At 39.1% G+C, this 17,155-nt stretch overlaps 2 protein-coding genes across 2 annotated transcripts; one reads left to right on the top strand and one right to left on the bottom strand.

The window, feature by feature from the left end:
• The first annotated feature begins 469 nt into the window (after positions 1–469).
• mpi (mannose phosphate isomerase) lies at positions 470–10,083 on the top strand. Its single transcript, XM_042496144.1, is given in 10 exon segments — positions 470–570; positions 1,848–1,975; positions 4,657–4,857; positions 5,474–5,615; positions 5,827–6,006; positions 6,554–6,587; positions 6,589–6,725; positions 7,616–7,656; positions 7,658–7,825; positions 9,679–10,083. Coding segments are annotated over 10 exon segments (1,266 nt in total). The 5' UTR covers positions 470–554; the 3' UTR covers positions 9,898–10,083.
• A 5,425-nt stretch (positions 10,084–15,508) lies between these two features.
• Positions 15,509–17,094, bottom strand: LOC121949669 (protein PML-like). The gene is made up of 2 exons (XM_042495376.1): positions 16,908–17,094; positions 15,509–16,282 (listed from the first exon to the last, which is right to left on the bottom strand). Exons 1-2 carry the CDS (start codon positions 16,984–16,986, stop codon positions 15,627–15,629), a joined length of 735 nt encoding a protein of 244 aa, XP_042351310.1. The 5' UTR covers positions 16,987–17,094; the 3' UTR covers positions 15,509–15,626.
• Positions 17,095–17,155: the final 61 nt, after the last annotated feature.

Genomic DNA, 17,155 nt, shown 5'->3' with positions numbered 1-17,155 from the left:
TATTCATATTCATATCCTATCTTGACTAAAGTATAGAATTACATCAAAGATATTTATCTCAACAATTATCTTAAGTTTGGGGTTTTTTATAGAAAGTTTGCAACATCAGTCCAAAACATTCTGGTATATATGCAGTGAAGACATAACTGAGAAATAGGCCTATTCTCTTTTTCCAGTCCAAAGAAAAAAACATTTGTAATCGATAATCGCTTAAATCTTTCCAACATAGCATTTACCAAATTGATCTGTGAATAAAGATATTTCTTTGAGCTTGTTATTTGCAGTAATTATATGAACTTCCCATGCTTTCTCCCACTATGCATCATTAAATAAGGAACTTAGTACGTTCCTAATATTTTTGTTGGAGCACCTCTCTTTTGATATATTTGTTCCACCAACATAAACAGTTTTTAAAATTAAAAGGTAGCCTGGATCTGCAACGCGAGAGTTTCTGGAAGAAAAAAAAAAAAAAAACAACAAAAAACCTCTACGAAGTCGCGAGTCAGATTGTGACGTCACCAGACACCATCGGTCCGACAGCCGCCGTTTCAGCCATGGAGGAAGTGAGAGGTGAGTGAGCGTTTCTCCTTCATAACTGCTTTATATCGTCTACTCCGTCGATAAACATGTAGCCAGCCAATGTCGCATTGGGTTATTAACACTACATGATACCTAATGCAGGTTATTGACGCCAAGAGACTGAATGAAAAAAAAGCTCGTTATAGAGCCTCCACATCAATATTTCAGCCGGTGTTTTGTTTGTTTAATGGTAGGCGGATAGTGGACTGTTAGCACTACAGTGAAATAACACACGTAGTTAGGCCTTTTAGCCACGAATCATGTCTACAGATGTACGCGAAGTGTGCGTTTTAGACACACAGGCGAGCAGCTCGTCGCTAATGTAAACCTGCTTACTGTGTGTGTTTCTGTCAGTGAACGCTGCATCGTCAGCTGGCCGGTGTTCCGCCAAATAATGTATCCCCGGAGGAGTCTGTTTCCACCGTTTTAAATGCTGTATAACAACACTATACGGGCTTTTTAAAGCAGGCTCTGCGTGATTATTTGTCCCTGTCAATTTATGCCACGCCTTAATAAACAATAAACTGCTAATGTTGTCAACAAACCAGTTTATTTTAATCCAATTGTGTGTTTTCTGGAAGACCTGCTTTGGGCTTTTTTTTTCTCTTGCTAATTTAGGGTGAGGATTTGTTAATGTAATAGGCCAAGTTAGGGACTGTTCTTTATTTTTCAGAGGAGTGTGACTTCCTTATGTTTGTATGTATGTATGTATGTATTTATTTATTTATTTATTTATAACCCTCCCCAAAGCTGCAAATATTTTCCCCTAAGCCCCCCTGAGTTACTAGGTGAAAATGCATGATCCACCCTCCACCATAAATTAGCTATTTGATTTTAAAACATACTGTTTGAAATTTGAAGGTTAAAATTTGAAGGTGAATCCCTAGAGTTGAAAAAATCAGTTTTTCTCTCATGTCGTGCATGCTGATTTTTTTTCTAAAGGAAAAAAACGTGCTTGTTAAGTACATACAGAATACAGCGATTTAAAGTTGTGAGCCAAAATTAAAAAACATACGTCCCTCCCCAGTGCTTAAAAAAATATTGTACATGCCTCCCGCTTTCTGCATCACCCCCTCCCCTCTGATAAATAATGAACACTCCCTGAAAGATAGACACACAGATACATTATGTAGTACACTTATAGTATTTATATTATAAGTATTTTTTTCACAGTCATAAAGGGAATGGAGGTTCCTGGAATACACTGGATTCAGTTCTGTATACATTTTTGTTTTAAGAATCACACAGTAAATTTGGTTCCTCCTCAGTGTTTCCCCTCACCTGTGCCGTGCAACATTATGCGTGGGGGAAAATTGGGCTGGACAGCGAGGTGGCCAAACTTGTGGTTGGGGGAGACCCGCTAGCTGTCGTAGAGGATGGAAAGCCCTATGCAGAGGTAAGGTTTTTACTGGGAAAAGTACCAGTTCAAATGGACTGGATCTTAAACATGATACTTGCTGAGGAGGTGAATTGTATCTGTTGGTGGTTACTGACAAATAAGGGAATATATAAAGGACCCTGTTCACTGGAAATTCCAGGTTGTAATGGAATATTTTTATCTGTTATTTAAAATCAAGTAAACCAAAAAAACCTGTAATCTCCCAGAAAGGATTCAAGCACTCTGTGGTTAAATCAGAAAGAAAATCCTGCGTAGTGTCAGAACTGTACAGTATTTATATTTACACTGTTTTAAAAGAACGGGCAAAACTTGAACATCTGGGATATCATGAGTTTTTTTGTTTTTTTTTATCTGTGAATAACATTTCAAGGTCAAATAATGCAACTTTTTAAACACTGGAATAGAGGTAAAAAAAAAATTGACTTACAAAACTTTAAAATTTTGACATTAAAACTCAGGATCCCCATTAAACATTCAGTGCAGTTTATTAGGATAACCACACTTGTGTAGCAGCAGCAAATGGTAACACATGTTGTTGGCATTAATAGGATTTCTAAGATTTTTAAATTCTGCTCTACAGTGTTCACACTCAAAAATGCATCACTCCTATGTTTGACAAAGCAGAGGGAAACTGGTATCATTCTCAGGGTTTAAAATGTGCATTGCCATTAATGCTCAGTATCTTAGCAGAGAGCCTTGTTCTCTCCATGCCTTTCGTAAGTCTTTATTTAGCTACAGCTGCTCTGCAGGGTTTTTTTTAATAAAGGTCATCAGTTCAAGTTATTGCAGTGGTGACATTTTCACGTACCACAAGCCGCAGTTATGTCACATGTCATGGTTCACGCTTATGGTCAGAGGATTGTATTGATGTTTCATTTACGGTACAGTATGTGACTTATTGTGCAAGTAGTCTAACATTTGTATGTCCTATTTTTTCCAGTTTTTGTATTGAGTAGATTTTAGTTTTGCACTTGAGTAATCTTGTAATTATACTGTTATTGGAATAGTACTGAAACTGTTACATGTTGGCTGACCCAGGACACAGGTTAAAGAGACCACCCTGTACCAAAAAGAGTTATAGGTTTGCAGTCAATGTTTGTCCACCAACAAGTGTGTGTCCTTGAGAGACAGTATCCTCATTTACATTTAAGGCATTACAGTAACCCTCTTATCCAGAGTGATTTACACTCAGTGAGATGGTTAGGATTCTTCTCACTTCCCTGAGTATAAATCACTTTGGATTACAGCATTAGATAAACTGATTTAAATTTCCAGTGTGTCTGATTTAGGGGGATATGTTGGCTGAATTACAATATAATATAATGTTTTTCTTTAGTCTATAATCACCTGAAAAAGAAGAATTGTTGGGTTTTCAGTACCTAAGAATGAGCCTGTAATATCACGTAGCAAGCCGGTCCTCAGCAGTGGTATAGATCTATAATAATACCTTAGGTACAGGATGCCAAGAGGGGACTTATTCATTTGAATGGAGTTGCACACCTGCCACATATGCCAAAAAAGTTTCTAGCTACTGCGTTTACGTCTGTGGAGCGCAGCCTACTGAATATGGACCATTAGTGTTTCTCACGCTGCCTCTGTCACTTTCAGCATAGCTCAAAAATGGCCTTGTATGCAGTTGGAGGTGTCCTGTCAACAGTTTCACAGACCTCTTTTTACAGTGGTGCTCTATGGGGAAAATGCTTTTTGGGCTGTGAGGGATATGTTTTTTTTTTTTTTGTTTTTTTTTTTTTGCTTCAATGCTGCGAGTTGCCACTGGAAAAAAATGGAAGCAAGACTGAGTGGATTTAATGGGCCAGGTCTACAGAGATCGGCATGAATCAGACAAACCAAACTCTGACTCTAGATGTAGCCTTTTTGTTTGTAGTTAGCAGCCTCTTGTGACAAGCAGCATTGGAAAAACACAGATTTTTTAAAACATGAGCCTTTTTTTTGAGAGGATAATTCAGTTCCCAGGAAAAACCTTTTCAATTTCTTGATCTAAAGTTATCAGAGAAAAAAGGAGAGCATAGATAAGGAGGTTAGCGGCCCCGTCTCCGACATGCCCATCTGTGTCAGCGAAACACTGGTATGCAATGTGAAACTGCTTTATTCAGTGATTTTTACCAGTTTAAATCACTTTTTGTTTTGGAGAGGAAGAGACCTCTGTGAATAATTCAGCTCCGGGTAAAAACCTCCTGAACAATGAACACTGAAGGAATTCTACCCAGGAGGAGTTTCAGCTCTTTGCAAGCTGCAATCCTCGCCATTAGATATCACTCAGTCCTCGTAAATCTTACACACTGCTCCTTTAATGTAAATGTATTATACCAGGCCTTTTTCTCAGAGGGCCAGAGTACAACTAGGGCTCCATTAGAGAGCTTGTTAACAGAAGATAAAGAGCATTAGAACTGCCAAGTTAACATTTTTCAGTTTATATTTATTCTGGGAGTAGTTATACTTTTAACTGGGATTCAGCACTCACTGTTTCACATTATTTCCCCCACTTGTGTTCTTCTAGTTGGATTAGGTTTTTGACCCATCAACCTTCCATTCATAAACCCATATCCACTTGTGCAACCTCCACTTGTCTACTTCCGCCTCGACCCACTAAATTCATTTTGAGTGTTTTGAACTTCCACTATTGGACATAACCTGTCTCTCTCTGCGATGTCTCCCAGCTGTGGATGGGTGCCCACCCAAAAGGTGATGCCCAGATCAAAGACAACAGGATCGCACAGACCACGCTGGGCCAGTGGATCGCCCACTTCCCTGGCTGCCTGGGCTCCAAGGTCAAAGACACTTTCCAGGGACAGCTGCCCTTCCTCTTCAAAGTCCTCTCAGTCAATACGGCCCTGTCCATACAGGCCCACCCCAACAGAGTGAGTACACAAATACACACAGGCCCACATAGTGACCACATTCTGCGTAAAATGACTAATTTGTCAGTATAGGGACATTATTTAGCATGGATTAAAACTGTTTTTTTTTTTTTTTTTTTTGCATTTGACTAAAGCCAAATGAACTGCAAAACAGAAATCTGTAAACCAAATTTCACCTATAGTTTCATAATGTCATTAGTATCCTTAGAATATATACTGGTGAAGGACAAGTATCATCAGTATTTAAATATTTATTGTGATAAACCCAACCAAATTTCGGTGTGATGTTACCCAAACAAAACTTAAAGGACAAGTGTACTGATTTCACGTAGTAAGTCTGTTTACAGGTCTTGTGGAGTACTACTGCTCATTTAAAAAAAAATATGTGTTAAGACTTTTATTACTCCAGAATGAGCTGCAGAAAGTCTGATTAATGTCCTCAACTGATCACTGGTCACTTGAGTCAGAGTTGGATTTTGAGTCAGAAAGAAATGAGCTTACTAGACCAGCGTTGCTGCCACTGCAAACAGGTGAAGGAAGTCTAGTCTACACACTCTGATCCTTCACCTCTCCTCTTAGTAACCCTCTTCCTTTTCTGTCATTATGGTTTGGTCAGGAGTTAGCTGCTCGTCTCCATGCTCAGTTTCCGGAGCACTATCCAGACAACAACCACAAGCCAGAGATGGCCATTGCTCTTACCCGCTTTCAGGGCCTCTGTGGCTTCAGACCAGTGGAGGAGATCCTGGGATTCCTTAAATGTGAGTCTCAAAGTCCCACAGGGTCATTAGAGGATGATTGATTGTTTGTCCTGGAGAAAAAAGGAAAATAGAGACATTTTATAGTGTCAAACCCATACACATACTGTAAATAATATAATGGTTGGGTGGGCTGAGGGGCATAGTACTGTACTTTGAATGGTAAATGTTTCACAAAAAATAATTACATACCTTGTGCATGTGTGTACATCAGCTGTCCCAGAGTTCCACGCTCTGGTGGGCAATGAGGCAGCAGAGGAGCTGCGATGCAACGTGGGAGATGCGGCTCATACGGGCCAGGTGCTGAAGAAGTGCTTCACCAGGATGATGAACTGTGAGAAGAAGGTGTTCGTAGATCAGCTCAACATGCTGGTCAAGAGAGTCACTGAAGAAGGTAAAGAAGCCGAGGGATGTAGCTAATGGAGCTCCTAGCAACAGAAAATGAATAAAAAATTTAGTTGGTTAGTTTAAGCATTACCATTCAAAGTACAGTAAAGGTGTTGCCTTTTCACTTGTTTCACGCAGTCTGTTTGAGTATCAATATATGAAAACACTTTCATCATTATCAACAGTCTGGTATCTGGTGCAAGTTTGTTAGACTGAGAGATATCCCCCAGCTGAAATAAAAATCATCCACCCAGTTGTGGTACAAACTGAAGTAACACAAGCTCACCTAAAAAAGACTATTACAGCTTCCAGCTGATTATGCAGTAAAAGCAGTGAAATAATGAACCACACTTGTGCCGCTTTATCCCTTTTGTACCAGTAACCCAGAGTCAGGGAAGGGACGAGTCAGTGCCTTTTTTTTATACTACCACAGGGAGGCACTAAATCAGACATTTATCTAATTCTACCAATAAGAGGCTTTGCAACTAAATCAGTAAAAACACGGGTTAGTTGTTTTGCTCTTTATGGTTTACTGATGTTTGTAACCTGTGCAGGTGCAGCAGGGAAGGACACATCAAGCAGCAACGGACCTGCTGCTCCGTCTCCACTCCCAGTACCCTGGAGACATCGGCTGCTTTTCCATCTACTTCCTCAACCAAATAGTCCTGGATCCAGGCCAAGCCATGTTCCTGGGAGCCAACGAGCCTCACGCTTACCTTTATGGAGGTCAGACGATGCTTTTTGTTCATATTCATAAAACTGAGGCCACATCCACCAAATACATTTTCATTTTGAAATTGGGTTTTAAAGCAAAGACGAGGTGTTTAGTGCCATTTCAGGAATTGTATTTTTCCATAGTAATAAGCCTTTAGCACCCAATAATGTAATTAGTTTCTTAAAATCTAGTAATGCATGGAAATGTAATAAAATTTGCTCTTAACCTGATTTAAAGAGGTAAAAACCCAATAATGTAGTTATACTTTCTGACTGTCCTACCCTGTCTGTGGCATACATAATCGTTAAGAGTCAGCCACAAAAAATATAGTTTTATTTTCTGAAAAGGCTTTCTAGTTTCCTAAAACAGCTGGGACTGTAATTTTAAGCAAATGTTAATCAAACAGGAGTGAATACTTCATTCAGTGGGGACTTTTTCAGTAGCAGATGAACACATTTGGTGGCATCGAAGAAATTTCCTACAGCAGGATGGTGTACTTGAGAAAAAAACCTGGCTATTGAAACATGTGGCTTCAACATGTGTTTGTGTTGTCATGTTTTTGGAGCTATGCGATGTGTTCTGGGTTTAGTTCTACCTTTAACTGGCTCTGTTGCCTTTACTGTCACCGCTTCTGGCCTCCTGTCCACTCACATATTCATCCCGCAGCTGAGTGTAGGTTCACACCTGTTGTCAAAAGCCATTCTTGGTAATCACTGACTATAAAAGTAGATCAGTGGTAAAGAAGAAATAGCTCCTGCAATGCATTCAACCTCACAGGCTAACTGTATGTAACATTGAAAGAGTATTTGAGAATTGATTTTCCATTTGAAGGAGAGTGGACTGCCCACTTTGCTTATTTAAAACCTACTTCCCTTTTCTGTCTGTTCATACATCCATCTAGACTGTATTGAGTGTATGGCCTGCTCAGACAACACAGTGAGAGAGCGGTCTGACACCGAAATACATTGATGTCAACACGCTGTGTGAGATGCTGAACTACAACCCTGCTCCGGCCAGCTCCAAAATCTTCCCGTGTGTTCAGGATGCCTCAGATCCCTGTGTGTTCCTGTACGACCCCCCAGTGCCAGACTTCACTGTCATGAGGATACAGGTAGGAAACCAACGCTAGATAAATGATTACACACGTTAGAAGGGAAAATTAACACTGAAAATCTGTTTTATACTATTTAGACTAACATAGTAACATACTGTACTTTCTTCACAATGAAACCCTTAATTTATAAATGAGATTGAGGTAGTTATTTAATGATTTACAAATTTAGCCAGCCAGTCACTGCAATAAAGACATGTAAGGGGGGGATAAAACAAATATTCACACCTGTTAAAAGTGTTGTATGTCTTGGAAGAGCTACAATTTGAAGATTAAAGTTTTTAGCTTGTGTGACTTGTCAAAATATCTTCCCATACTCCTTTTTCATGACACAGTCTAAACTGTAATGGCAGGGAGAGTCTACGTAATATCTGGACCTTAGATTGTTAGATGTAAATGAAATGTAGTCTCTATTGAATATGTTTGTGTGCTTAAAATACTCCAGTTTTTGCCCTTACTCTGAGAAAGATAATTTTTCTACTGAGCTGCTTACATGGCAAATGAAGAGAAATATTTCTCTAATATTTCAGTTTACATGCAGCCATGTAAAAGTGAAACGACTGGATTGGCGTTTGCAATTTTGCGCAAAGATTTTTTTTCCAGTCTTTTCAACGTTGTTAACACAGCCTCCCTCTTTTATAATGTTTAAAAGTGGATGCGTATCTCCTTCCAACTAGAAATGTGGGCTTTTCTTTTGGACATGCATTTCTATCCCAGCCTTTAAAACGCAGAGCTGAAACGCAGAGCTGAAAATAAAAAATCAAGAGGTCGTGTGTTGCAAATTGCTGTACAAGCTCAATTTGAGATGCGAGGTATGAATGTGCTGTATAGATGTCCAAAGAATGCTCCTAAGACCTGAATAACACTGGCATATCCCACATCTTAGTCAGAAATTACTACATTGCGAAAAATGGCTAATTTTGCAACAGAATATGCTGTTACATTACATTAACATTATTAAATTCAGAATATTGTCATATTTAGAATAACAAAGGGATATTAGTGTGCATGTAAACGTAACCAATGTTATTTATTGCACTTGTGTAGTTTTTAGTGATACACGATAATATTGGCATGTTAGCGGATTTCGACTATATTTGCTTTAAAATGAAATACTGAAATCGGCCAACATGCCAATTTCTGCCAATTGCCAAACTGCTGTTTTAATTTCTTATTATTTTTAATTCTTAATTTTTCATTTTTTTTAATTTGCAAAGAGAATATTATTAAAACATCAACCTTAAGTTGAATTTTTCTTATTTTGCACAATGAATGAAATATTACATACACTGAAAAGCATTGCATTGAATTTCTCAATCTGCTGGCAGGTCATCACGAGGTGGGGCGACAAGTATTTATCATATGATGTTAATTCCACTACAGAAGAGACTTGATGATCGCTAAATGTAGATGGTGAAAACAAGTGGATATATCAATATTGGGATCGAATATCAGCCAAATAAGTTGTCATATCCAGCATGTCAGATATCTGCAAAAAATCCAATATTGCGCATCCCTAGTGGTTTTTCTGCAATGACACGTCAAAAACATTTTCTTCAAAAGTTTTAGAAACCCACCAACAACCATTCAACCTAGCTGGTGTCAAAACCAGTCAGTGCATTAAACAAATCTAAAATTGTCCCACATTTACTTAAGTAACATAATAAATACACACACACCAGTGCCAACAAGAACATCATCAAACTGTGTATTCCAGTCAAGGAATTTAAGCATGTGCACAGAAGGTAACAGGTAGACACAGACCGGTGGGCAAATAATATTTTGTTTTTTTGTAAAGTGTTAAGTTGCAAACAGAAACATTCTTACCTTGTTCCGTGCCGTCCCTCCTGCAGGTCCCAGCCTCGGTGAAGCAGTACACTGTTGCATCAGTTGACAGCGCCAGCATCCTCCTGGTCATCGAAGGCGACGCCACGGCGACCTCTGCAGCTGCCCTCTCTGATGTCACGCTGAGGCGGGGCACCGTCTTGTTCGTCTCGGCCAATGAGAGCGTCTCCCTGCACATCACCTCCCAGGCGGGGATGAATATGTTCCGGGCCTGCTGCCTCCTGTAGCTGTGAGTCTGAGGCTGTGTGTGAAAGCTCAAACTACCTGTGTGTGTTTTCCTCTGGTTTGACTCAGAAAGGACGACACTGCGTTAAGGATCAAGCCCAATTATCGTAGTGCACTTTTAAAGTAGGCAGTAGAGCTTTCAGACACAGTGTGCCGATGCCCGTCTGTGCCCGCTGCTCCCCCCCAACCCAAACTCTCGACCTGCCGACTACTCCAGCAGTGATTTTTAGCTTTAAAATCCAGCAGTAATCCACTGCTGATGGATTTTAATTTGTTGTATTTTCTACCTGGAGCGATGCAATCACATCCTCTAAAAAAAAGCAGAGGATGCGCACATCCCAAATTCATAATAGGTGCTGGAAAGAGGACACATAGTTAGAATAAAAAGTATAATATGTCCATAACACTGAACAGGACCCAAAATAAAACAAGTGCACATGACACTGTTGAGATCACTTGATCCACAGGTTCCTGATATGGAGCCTGATGACTTATGATGAAGATTGAGCAATTCAATTGTAGCATGAAAGTTTATGTGACCTTGAAGACAGCAGGAGAACACAACCTCATAAGGATCCGAAATGTAAAATTACTTTTAATGCTCAGAAAAGGAAAATATAAAATCTACAGTCCTGCTGAAGATCATATGATACAATAGAAAGCCCAACAATAACTAGTAAGTAAAGCTTTGGTAAGACTGCTTTGTGAAAACAAAATGAAAGACCCTTAGCAAACTCCATCCACTGATGACAGTGTGATGCAGCTGAAAGCCAACACAAAGCTAAAAAATAGACCTTGAGATATTTTTCATGCATTTAATACTTCCTTTTTTAAACAGTTGTGCCGCAGTTCAAAAGTTTCTCAGGTCATCAAAAACTTGTTTAAGGGAAATGTGAAGCTTAAGATCTTAATTACAATTCATAAAGACCTTTTAATGGTTTTACAAAAATCTCTGTCTGTGAACTGAGCAACTGTTATAAAGGGTTTCTCTCTGAGCACACCTCCTCCTGCTTGTCTCCTGATCACCTGTCCCCCCCGATTGATTTACTTATGTCCAGTTCCCCTTTGGTAAATCGGACTGACCCCCTTCTCTCCTACGAGGATCTTGTTATGATTCCAGTATCAGTCCCATCTTGACGCTGATTTCCTAACTCGGCCATGGCGGACACATTGCAGGAGGCAGCTTGCTCAGAAATGTGAACACACAAACATTTAGTACATCTGAGCAGTTTTTGGGGAGTAACTAGTTACAGTAATTATATTACTAAATAAATGTGACTGTAATCAGTTAGCAACTGAGAAAAAATATGTATTTAAATTACAGTTACTAATCACAATGTTGGTGATTACTAAGGGTTTACATATGGAAAAAATAAAGACATTGAATAAAACATTCGTTACGTTGCTTTACATATATTAATATATATTTAGTTAAAACATTTGTTAGAAAAGTAATCAAATGTGATAAGTTGAAGTAAATGAAATAGTGATGGAACTTATTACATTTTTAACAGGGTAACTTGTAAACTGTAATCAATTACATTTCAAAAGTAACCTTCCCAACGCTGCGAGAGGTGCACTCAAGTGTCTCAGTTACATTAAGTTTGAGCAAAGGCAGCCTACAGTGCACAATGCGAATACATATATTCAATCACACAAAAGTAATCCTGCATATATTCAATCACTCATGTCCTGCATATGTTCAGTTATACAAATGCAGTCATAACGTGATTACGTGTACGTGATTACACTGTCAATGTACAGTACAGCCATACGCAGTTGGTAACAGGTTTCTACCGCAGTCGGCCTCCAGTGTTTGCGACACATTTTTCCTTTTTATTCCCAATGAACCTACAGCTGCACGTTTTTATCCTCCGGTCTGATAAAGATATACATTCAAACAGCACTAAAGCAGGGTGGGGATATGTTTACACTGGTGCAGTACACCACCACTCACTGCTTTGTACAACTATAGAACCATCTTGTTGAGGACTGAGCATGTCTGTTAAATGAGCCAGCAGTTAGCCTTTCTACAGGGTCACTGGTGCAACTAACTGTTTTATCATCTTAGTTTAGCTTGAAGAAGTAAATATCCACCTCTGGGGTAAAAATATATTGTTAGTTTATCAACAGTTGAGACTATATAGTGTTATACTGAAATGCCTGTGCATGTTTGATTTAGAGCAGTAATACTAGAGAGGGTCCTCTGTCTCGACTGCCACAGTGAAGTTGACCCTGGGAAGTAGTACTACTTTTACCAGCGCATGTTTATAGTCTGGAAACTTCTCCTCAAAGTAGTGAAAAATCATGAAGATTAAAAAAAGAGGTCCACTATTGTCATCCCATTATAGGGGTATTTCAGATGTTTTGCATTGGGTTTTTAAAAGGTACTTGTCCCAGTCAGTGTGTTACCTACAGGGGATGGCTGTCGTGTGACTTTGGTGTTTCAAAGTTTTACACCTTCTTTCCACAGTTTTGTTTTGTATCTGTATAGTAAACAGAGAACACAGCCAGTGTTTAACACAGTGAAATGATTTTCTTTGTGCAGGAATTCTGCCACTGCAGAAATGGCAAAAGAGTTTGAATGTTTTTCGTGGTCCAATCTGCTGGAATATGCACATGGAGCAGTACAGAGACAAAAACAGGACCATTCATACACAGAGACAAATAAGTGGTGAGGTAGGACTATAGGTGTGCTACCAGTTTTGTTAAATATCTGTTAAGAGATGTATGTTACATGTGACGCTACAGCTCTGTGCAGCTTTTAGTTTGGATTCACCAAAGTCACCAAATAACACAAACAAACCAAACAATCGAGGCAACGGTAGTCCAGCAACTCTTGTGTTCTGTGAGGTAAAATGACTGTTTTTGTCAGTGCAGTCTGGTGGCTTTGAAGAGAGCATAGCTGGATATAACGGCTTCAGTTTCCCATTTGGGAAGGGTTGTCTGACAGCAGCGTTAAGTAGGGAAAATACTCTCAATATAGCGTACACTGGGCCTCTTTTAGGTGGTAAAAACATTTTTTGCTGTTGCCCCCATCCACAGCAGTACACTGCTTAGCTTTAGTGTCGGTTCTCCTGTCTGCCTCTCCAACCTGGTGGAGTGCAGACCGACATCTACTGTCGATAATGTAATAACTAAGGATAAGTACCTAATACTACCCCACTTCAAAAAATCTGAATTATCCCTTTAAGCACGACTTCATGGGAATCAAGAATGCATTTTGATTCAAATTTATACATGACTGAAAATGCACTGCTGCTGCTGCTTGTTGCATATTTATACAATTTGACCCAAGCCCATTAAAACATCCAAGTATTGTACATTTGTACAACAAAATGCTGCATTAAATTTTATAGTAATATAGGAACAAACATGTCTGTATTTCTGAGTGTTTGAAGCCAATTTTTTTTTACAGACTTTGCATGTATTATTGTTTGTACTGAATCATCGATACTTGACATCACATACTAAGAGAAATGTTTGCTGAAACTGTACCGCATTGTAAGGTTTCACCTGTACATTTATATATCATGAGGTGAGTCGTTTTGTCGTCACAGTAAAATCTTTGTGGTGACCACTTCCCACCATGTTGGTACAATATTGTAACTAGATAATTTCAGTATGGTGCACACGTCTGCATAATATTCCAGTTCATACCAGGGTCAGTCTGAATTCAATAAATCATGACGTGGATTTTCTTGTTGTTACAATTTTTATAGGTTATCTAGAAATAAATATTTGAGAGTGAATGCCCTATCTGCCTGCCGACCTACCAGTGAGTAAATATTTTTCTTCATAGTTTGACCTGAATGAATGAATGCCCTGAGCCAACGCTGGTAATGCTTTTACCTTCTTCATAATGTTACTGATGGAGGTCAATCTCTAAGCTTGTCCCTAATATAGATGCACTAAACCTTAAGTTGTTGGTTGTTGATAAATATTGTTGGAAAAATGGAAAAATATTAAGAGATGGAAGGATGTTGATAGTTAAAATCACTGCATCTTTTTGATTAAAGAACCATTACCTCAAATTCATCCGTTTGTATCTCTAAAATTGTAGAGCCTCCGGTTATTTTTGTCAACAAGCCTTTTTTCCCCATATTTTTAAAATGTTTTATTTAGTAATCTTGTGGGGGTTGCTCTTTCGAACATTATCTGATTATCATTAAAAATATTAACTTTTAATTTAATTTTAATTTCATTTTAATCACACGTTTGTTTGTTACTGGTCTTGTTTTGTGTCATCTTTAGTTTTAATATGGTGCATTCAGGACTTTGCACATCAGTCTTTTTTTCCACTTTTAACTCCTTCAAATGCACAAAAGTCTGAAGGCCACAATGTTTTACCTTAACTGTTTTATTTAACTATAGCGAGAACATTTCTGTCTCGAGTGAGGATACGGTTTAGCATTTTTGAATATGGTGATGCTGAAGCCTGGGACTACAGAAAACATGTGTATGTAAAAGTGGTTCAATAAAGCCTTGTTCCATTACTACACCGTCTGAACTCTGTTTTTTTGTTGTTGCGTCTGTACCGTTTGCTACCTTACAATACCAGTTAAAGCACAGAGAGTCAAACCTGAGAAGATTCATTTTACATCAGACCATGTACTTGAGTGTGGAGCAGTTCGAAGTATTATTTGTCAAGTTAAATGTTAACTTTGGTATTTTATCAACCAAAATTTTTCAAACCAAGATGGCAATGGCAGTTTTTGTTTCTCTCGATTTTATTAAAGAATAAAATCTTTTTTGTTCAACCAGAAACAGCCCCAAAATTGCGATTGCCAAACTCACTAGACTCTTTAAATAAAAACAGTAAATTTATCATAGCAAAACACACTTTTAGTCATTTTTTTTCCCCATTGTGTTAGACACTTAAAAAAAAGTTTAGGCTGAAAATAAGAAGGTTACTATTTAAAGTCCCGATAACTAACTAGTGATTATCATAATTATTATTGTTTTGATATTATCCATATCTCCTAGCTCTACTAAAATATTAATTTGGGACACACTAAAGTTATACAAAAAACATTAATTTGTTGATTTATTTACCTTTAATAAAAACGTTTTTTCAGTGAAGCTCATCAAAACATTTGAGTGAACTCAGAATAAAACTACATTACATTTTCTTAGTTACAAAAATATATTTGAAAGGCAAATATCCAACAGTCATCTCTGTTTCATCACACTGATGAATGAAAATCAAACTGCTGGGTTAAAAGTGGAATAAGAGAAAAACCGTCTCACTACTTCAACAACCATCTTAAGCTACAGCTGAACAGACTCTTGTGTCTCCAATCTTGAGCAATAAATTAAAGTGCATGTTTTTTGGGATATTAAACAGGGTGAGACTGAAGCACACAGATATGAAACTCCACACTGACAGAGCCAATCATGGCAGTCTAGAGGAATGTAGGACCCTATAAGGCTAAGGAAAAATAATGTAAATGCTGCGTCAGGCTGGAGTGGTACCATGTGACCTCCAGGTGTGCGTGCATTTTCCTCATACGCATCCATCACCTTTCAAAAGCTTTCACAAACTGTTGTATCCATTTGCTCTGTATTTTATTTTTCCTTTTTGCGTCACTGAACAGGGTGACTTCAGTGATTCTCTGTCAGTTTATCATTTGTTCCACCATCAACCACAAACGGACAGCTTCAGCTGTTTGCACGAGAACAACAGCCTCTCCAGCTGTGCCGTCAACAAATTCGGCACGTTTCATATGCTCTACCTTGCGGCTTCTTCTTCGTTGCTCTCTGTGACCTTCACTGTCTGTCTGAAGTGCTCCCACAGGGGGCGCTGTACTGCTGGCTCACAGGGCACTTTGGATTTAGCAGATAGTTTGTTTTCCATGGTGTCCAGAGTGAACATATGCTTACTAATCAAGTCTGGTGTGGGCTGAAGCACGCCATACAGTGCCTGCAATGCTCGCACATCCTCCAAAGCATCATGGGCCTTGTAGTTCATACCCAGCAGCTCCCTGACCAGGTTCTCCTGTCGGAAACTCTGGAGGCCGAGCTCCTTAAGCATCTCTCGAGCCAGTGGTAGTGTGTCAACACAGCCAGAGACTGCTGACTCAAAGTCTGCTTTGAGGTCCAGTTCATCGAGAGCTCGAGCCAACAGCCGACAGTCGAAGCGGCGAATGTTGTGGCCGATGACAAGCGGGCACCCAAGCATCTGAAGGAAAGCTATGAAGGAGACCAGGACCTCTCGCAGGGAGTTGGTGAGAACAAGCTGGCGATGGAGGTACAGTCTCTGTCTGTGGACCCTGAATCCGGTCACTTTGGCTGCTCCACGCTGCATTCGACATCGAGGGATGACGTAAAGGTTGAGAGAGTGGCCTCCACTCACTGCAGCCAGCTGGACAATCTCACAACTCTGACCTGATAAAATAAAACATGTAGATTAAAAAGTGTCATCTTATGTGATTAAGTGTACTTTTATTTTATTTTCTTAATGCAGTAAACAGAAAACTTTGTTTACACAGCAACAATAGGCACAGCTGACAGAGTTAAAGTCACACTATAACTCATACTATGTCATGCTGTTGTAAATTTTCTGGAAAAATCAAGTGAGAAACTGTTAAAGGGATAGTACGGATTTTTTTTAGCGGAAGTCAGTTTGTAACATACAGTGGATGGCTGTCCGCACGCCCACAGTTTGGAAAAGTAGGCAAGAGTAGCTGCTAGCACTACTACCATGAACGCATTACAACATACAGGAAATGAAGTCTGCAACACATGCAAAGAAAGTGTCAGCAAGGGAGGAACTTCTTCTTTGTAAAACCTCAGAGAGCTTTTCTATTCATTTTTTAAATTTTATTTTCACTTTACATCAGAGAAAAAAATGCTATAACTTGCTAATGCTAATAACTTTCGGTGAATTAAACAACACTGAAACTAAATTAACCGTTATAATGCCGTCAGGTGACGAAATGTGTGAACTTTATACCATTTTCATAAAGTATCATGTGTAAGATATCACATGAACAGTAAATAGAGATCTTACCCAGTCCAGTCGTCTCCAAGTCAAAGAAAACCAGCGACTGTTGCGACTTTTCTCCTCCGTCTGAAGCCGACGTTTGCATCCCGACACGACCACAGTTTCAATAACGCCTCTAAAATATGACAGTTTTGTAAAATAAACCAACGCGGACACATGAGACACACAGGCAGGACGTAAACAGAGATTTTCCTGAATTTCCCTCCGTGTGTTTTAAACACCGGAACACCGGAACACCGGAACACTAAACTTTC

The sequence above is a fragment of the Plectropomus leopardus genome, chromosome 11, assembly GCF_008729295.1.
Source record: "Plectropomus leopardus isolate mb chromosome 11, YSFRI_Pleo_2.0, whole genome shotgun sequence".
Taxonomy (NCBI): domain Eukaryota; kingdom Metazoa; phylum Chordata; class Actinopteri; order Perciformes; family Serranidae; genus Plectropomus; species Plectropomus leopardus.
Note: the sequence above shows the minus strand (reverse complement) of the source record. Positions and strands in the feature narration are given on the sequence as shown.

What these genes read in the sequence shown, in the direction of transcription:
- LOC121949669 (XM_042495376.1), bottom strand. Translation starts at nt 16,986, where the DNA reads ATGCAAACGTCGGCTTCAGACGGAGGAGAAAAGTCGCAACAGTCGCTG. An exon ending in CTTGGAGACGACTGGACTGG is followed by an intron (nt 16,283 to 16,907) that starts GTAAGATCTCTA and finishes TTATTTTATCAG; the next exon opens with GTCAGAGTTGTGAGATTGTC.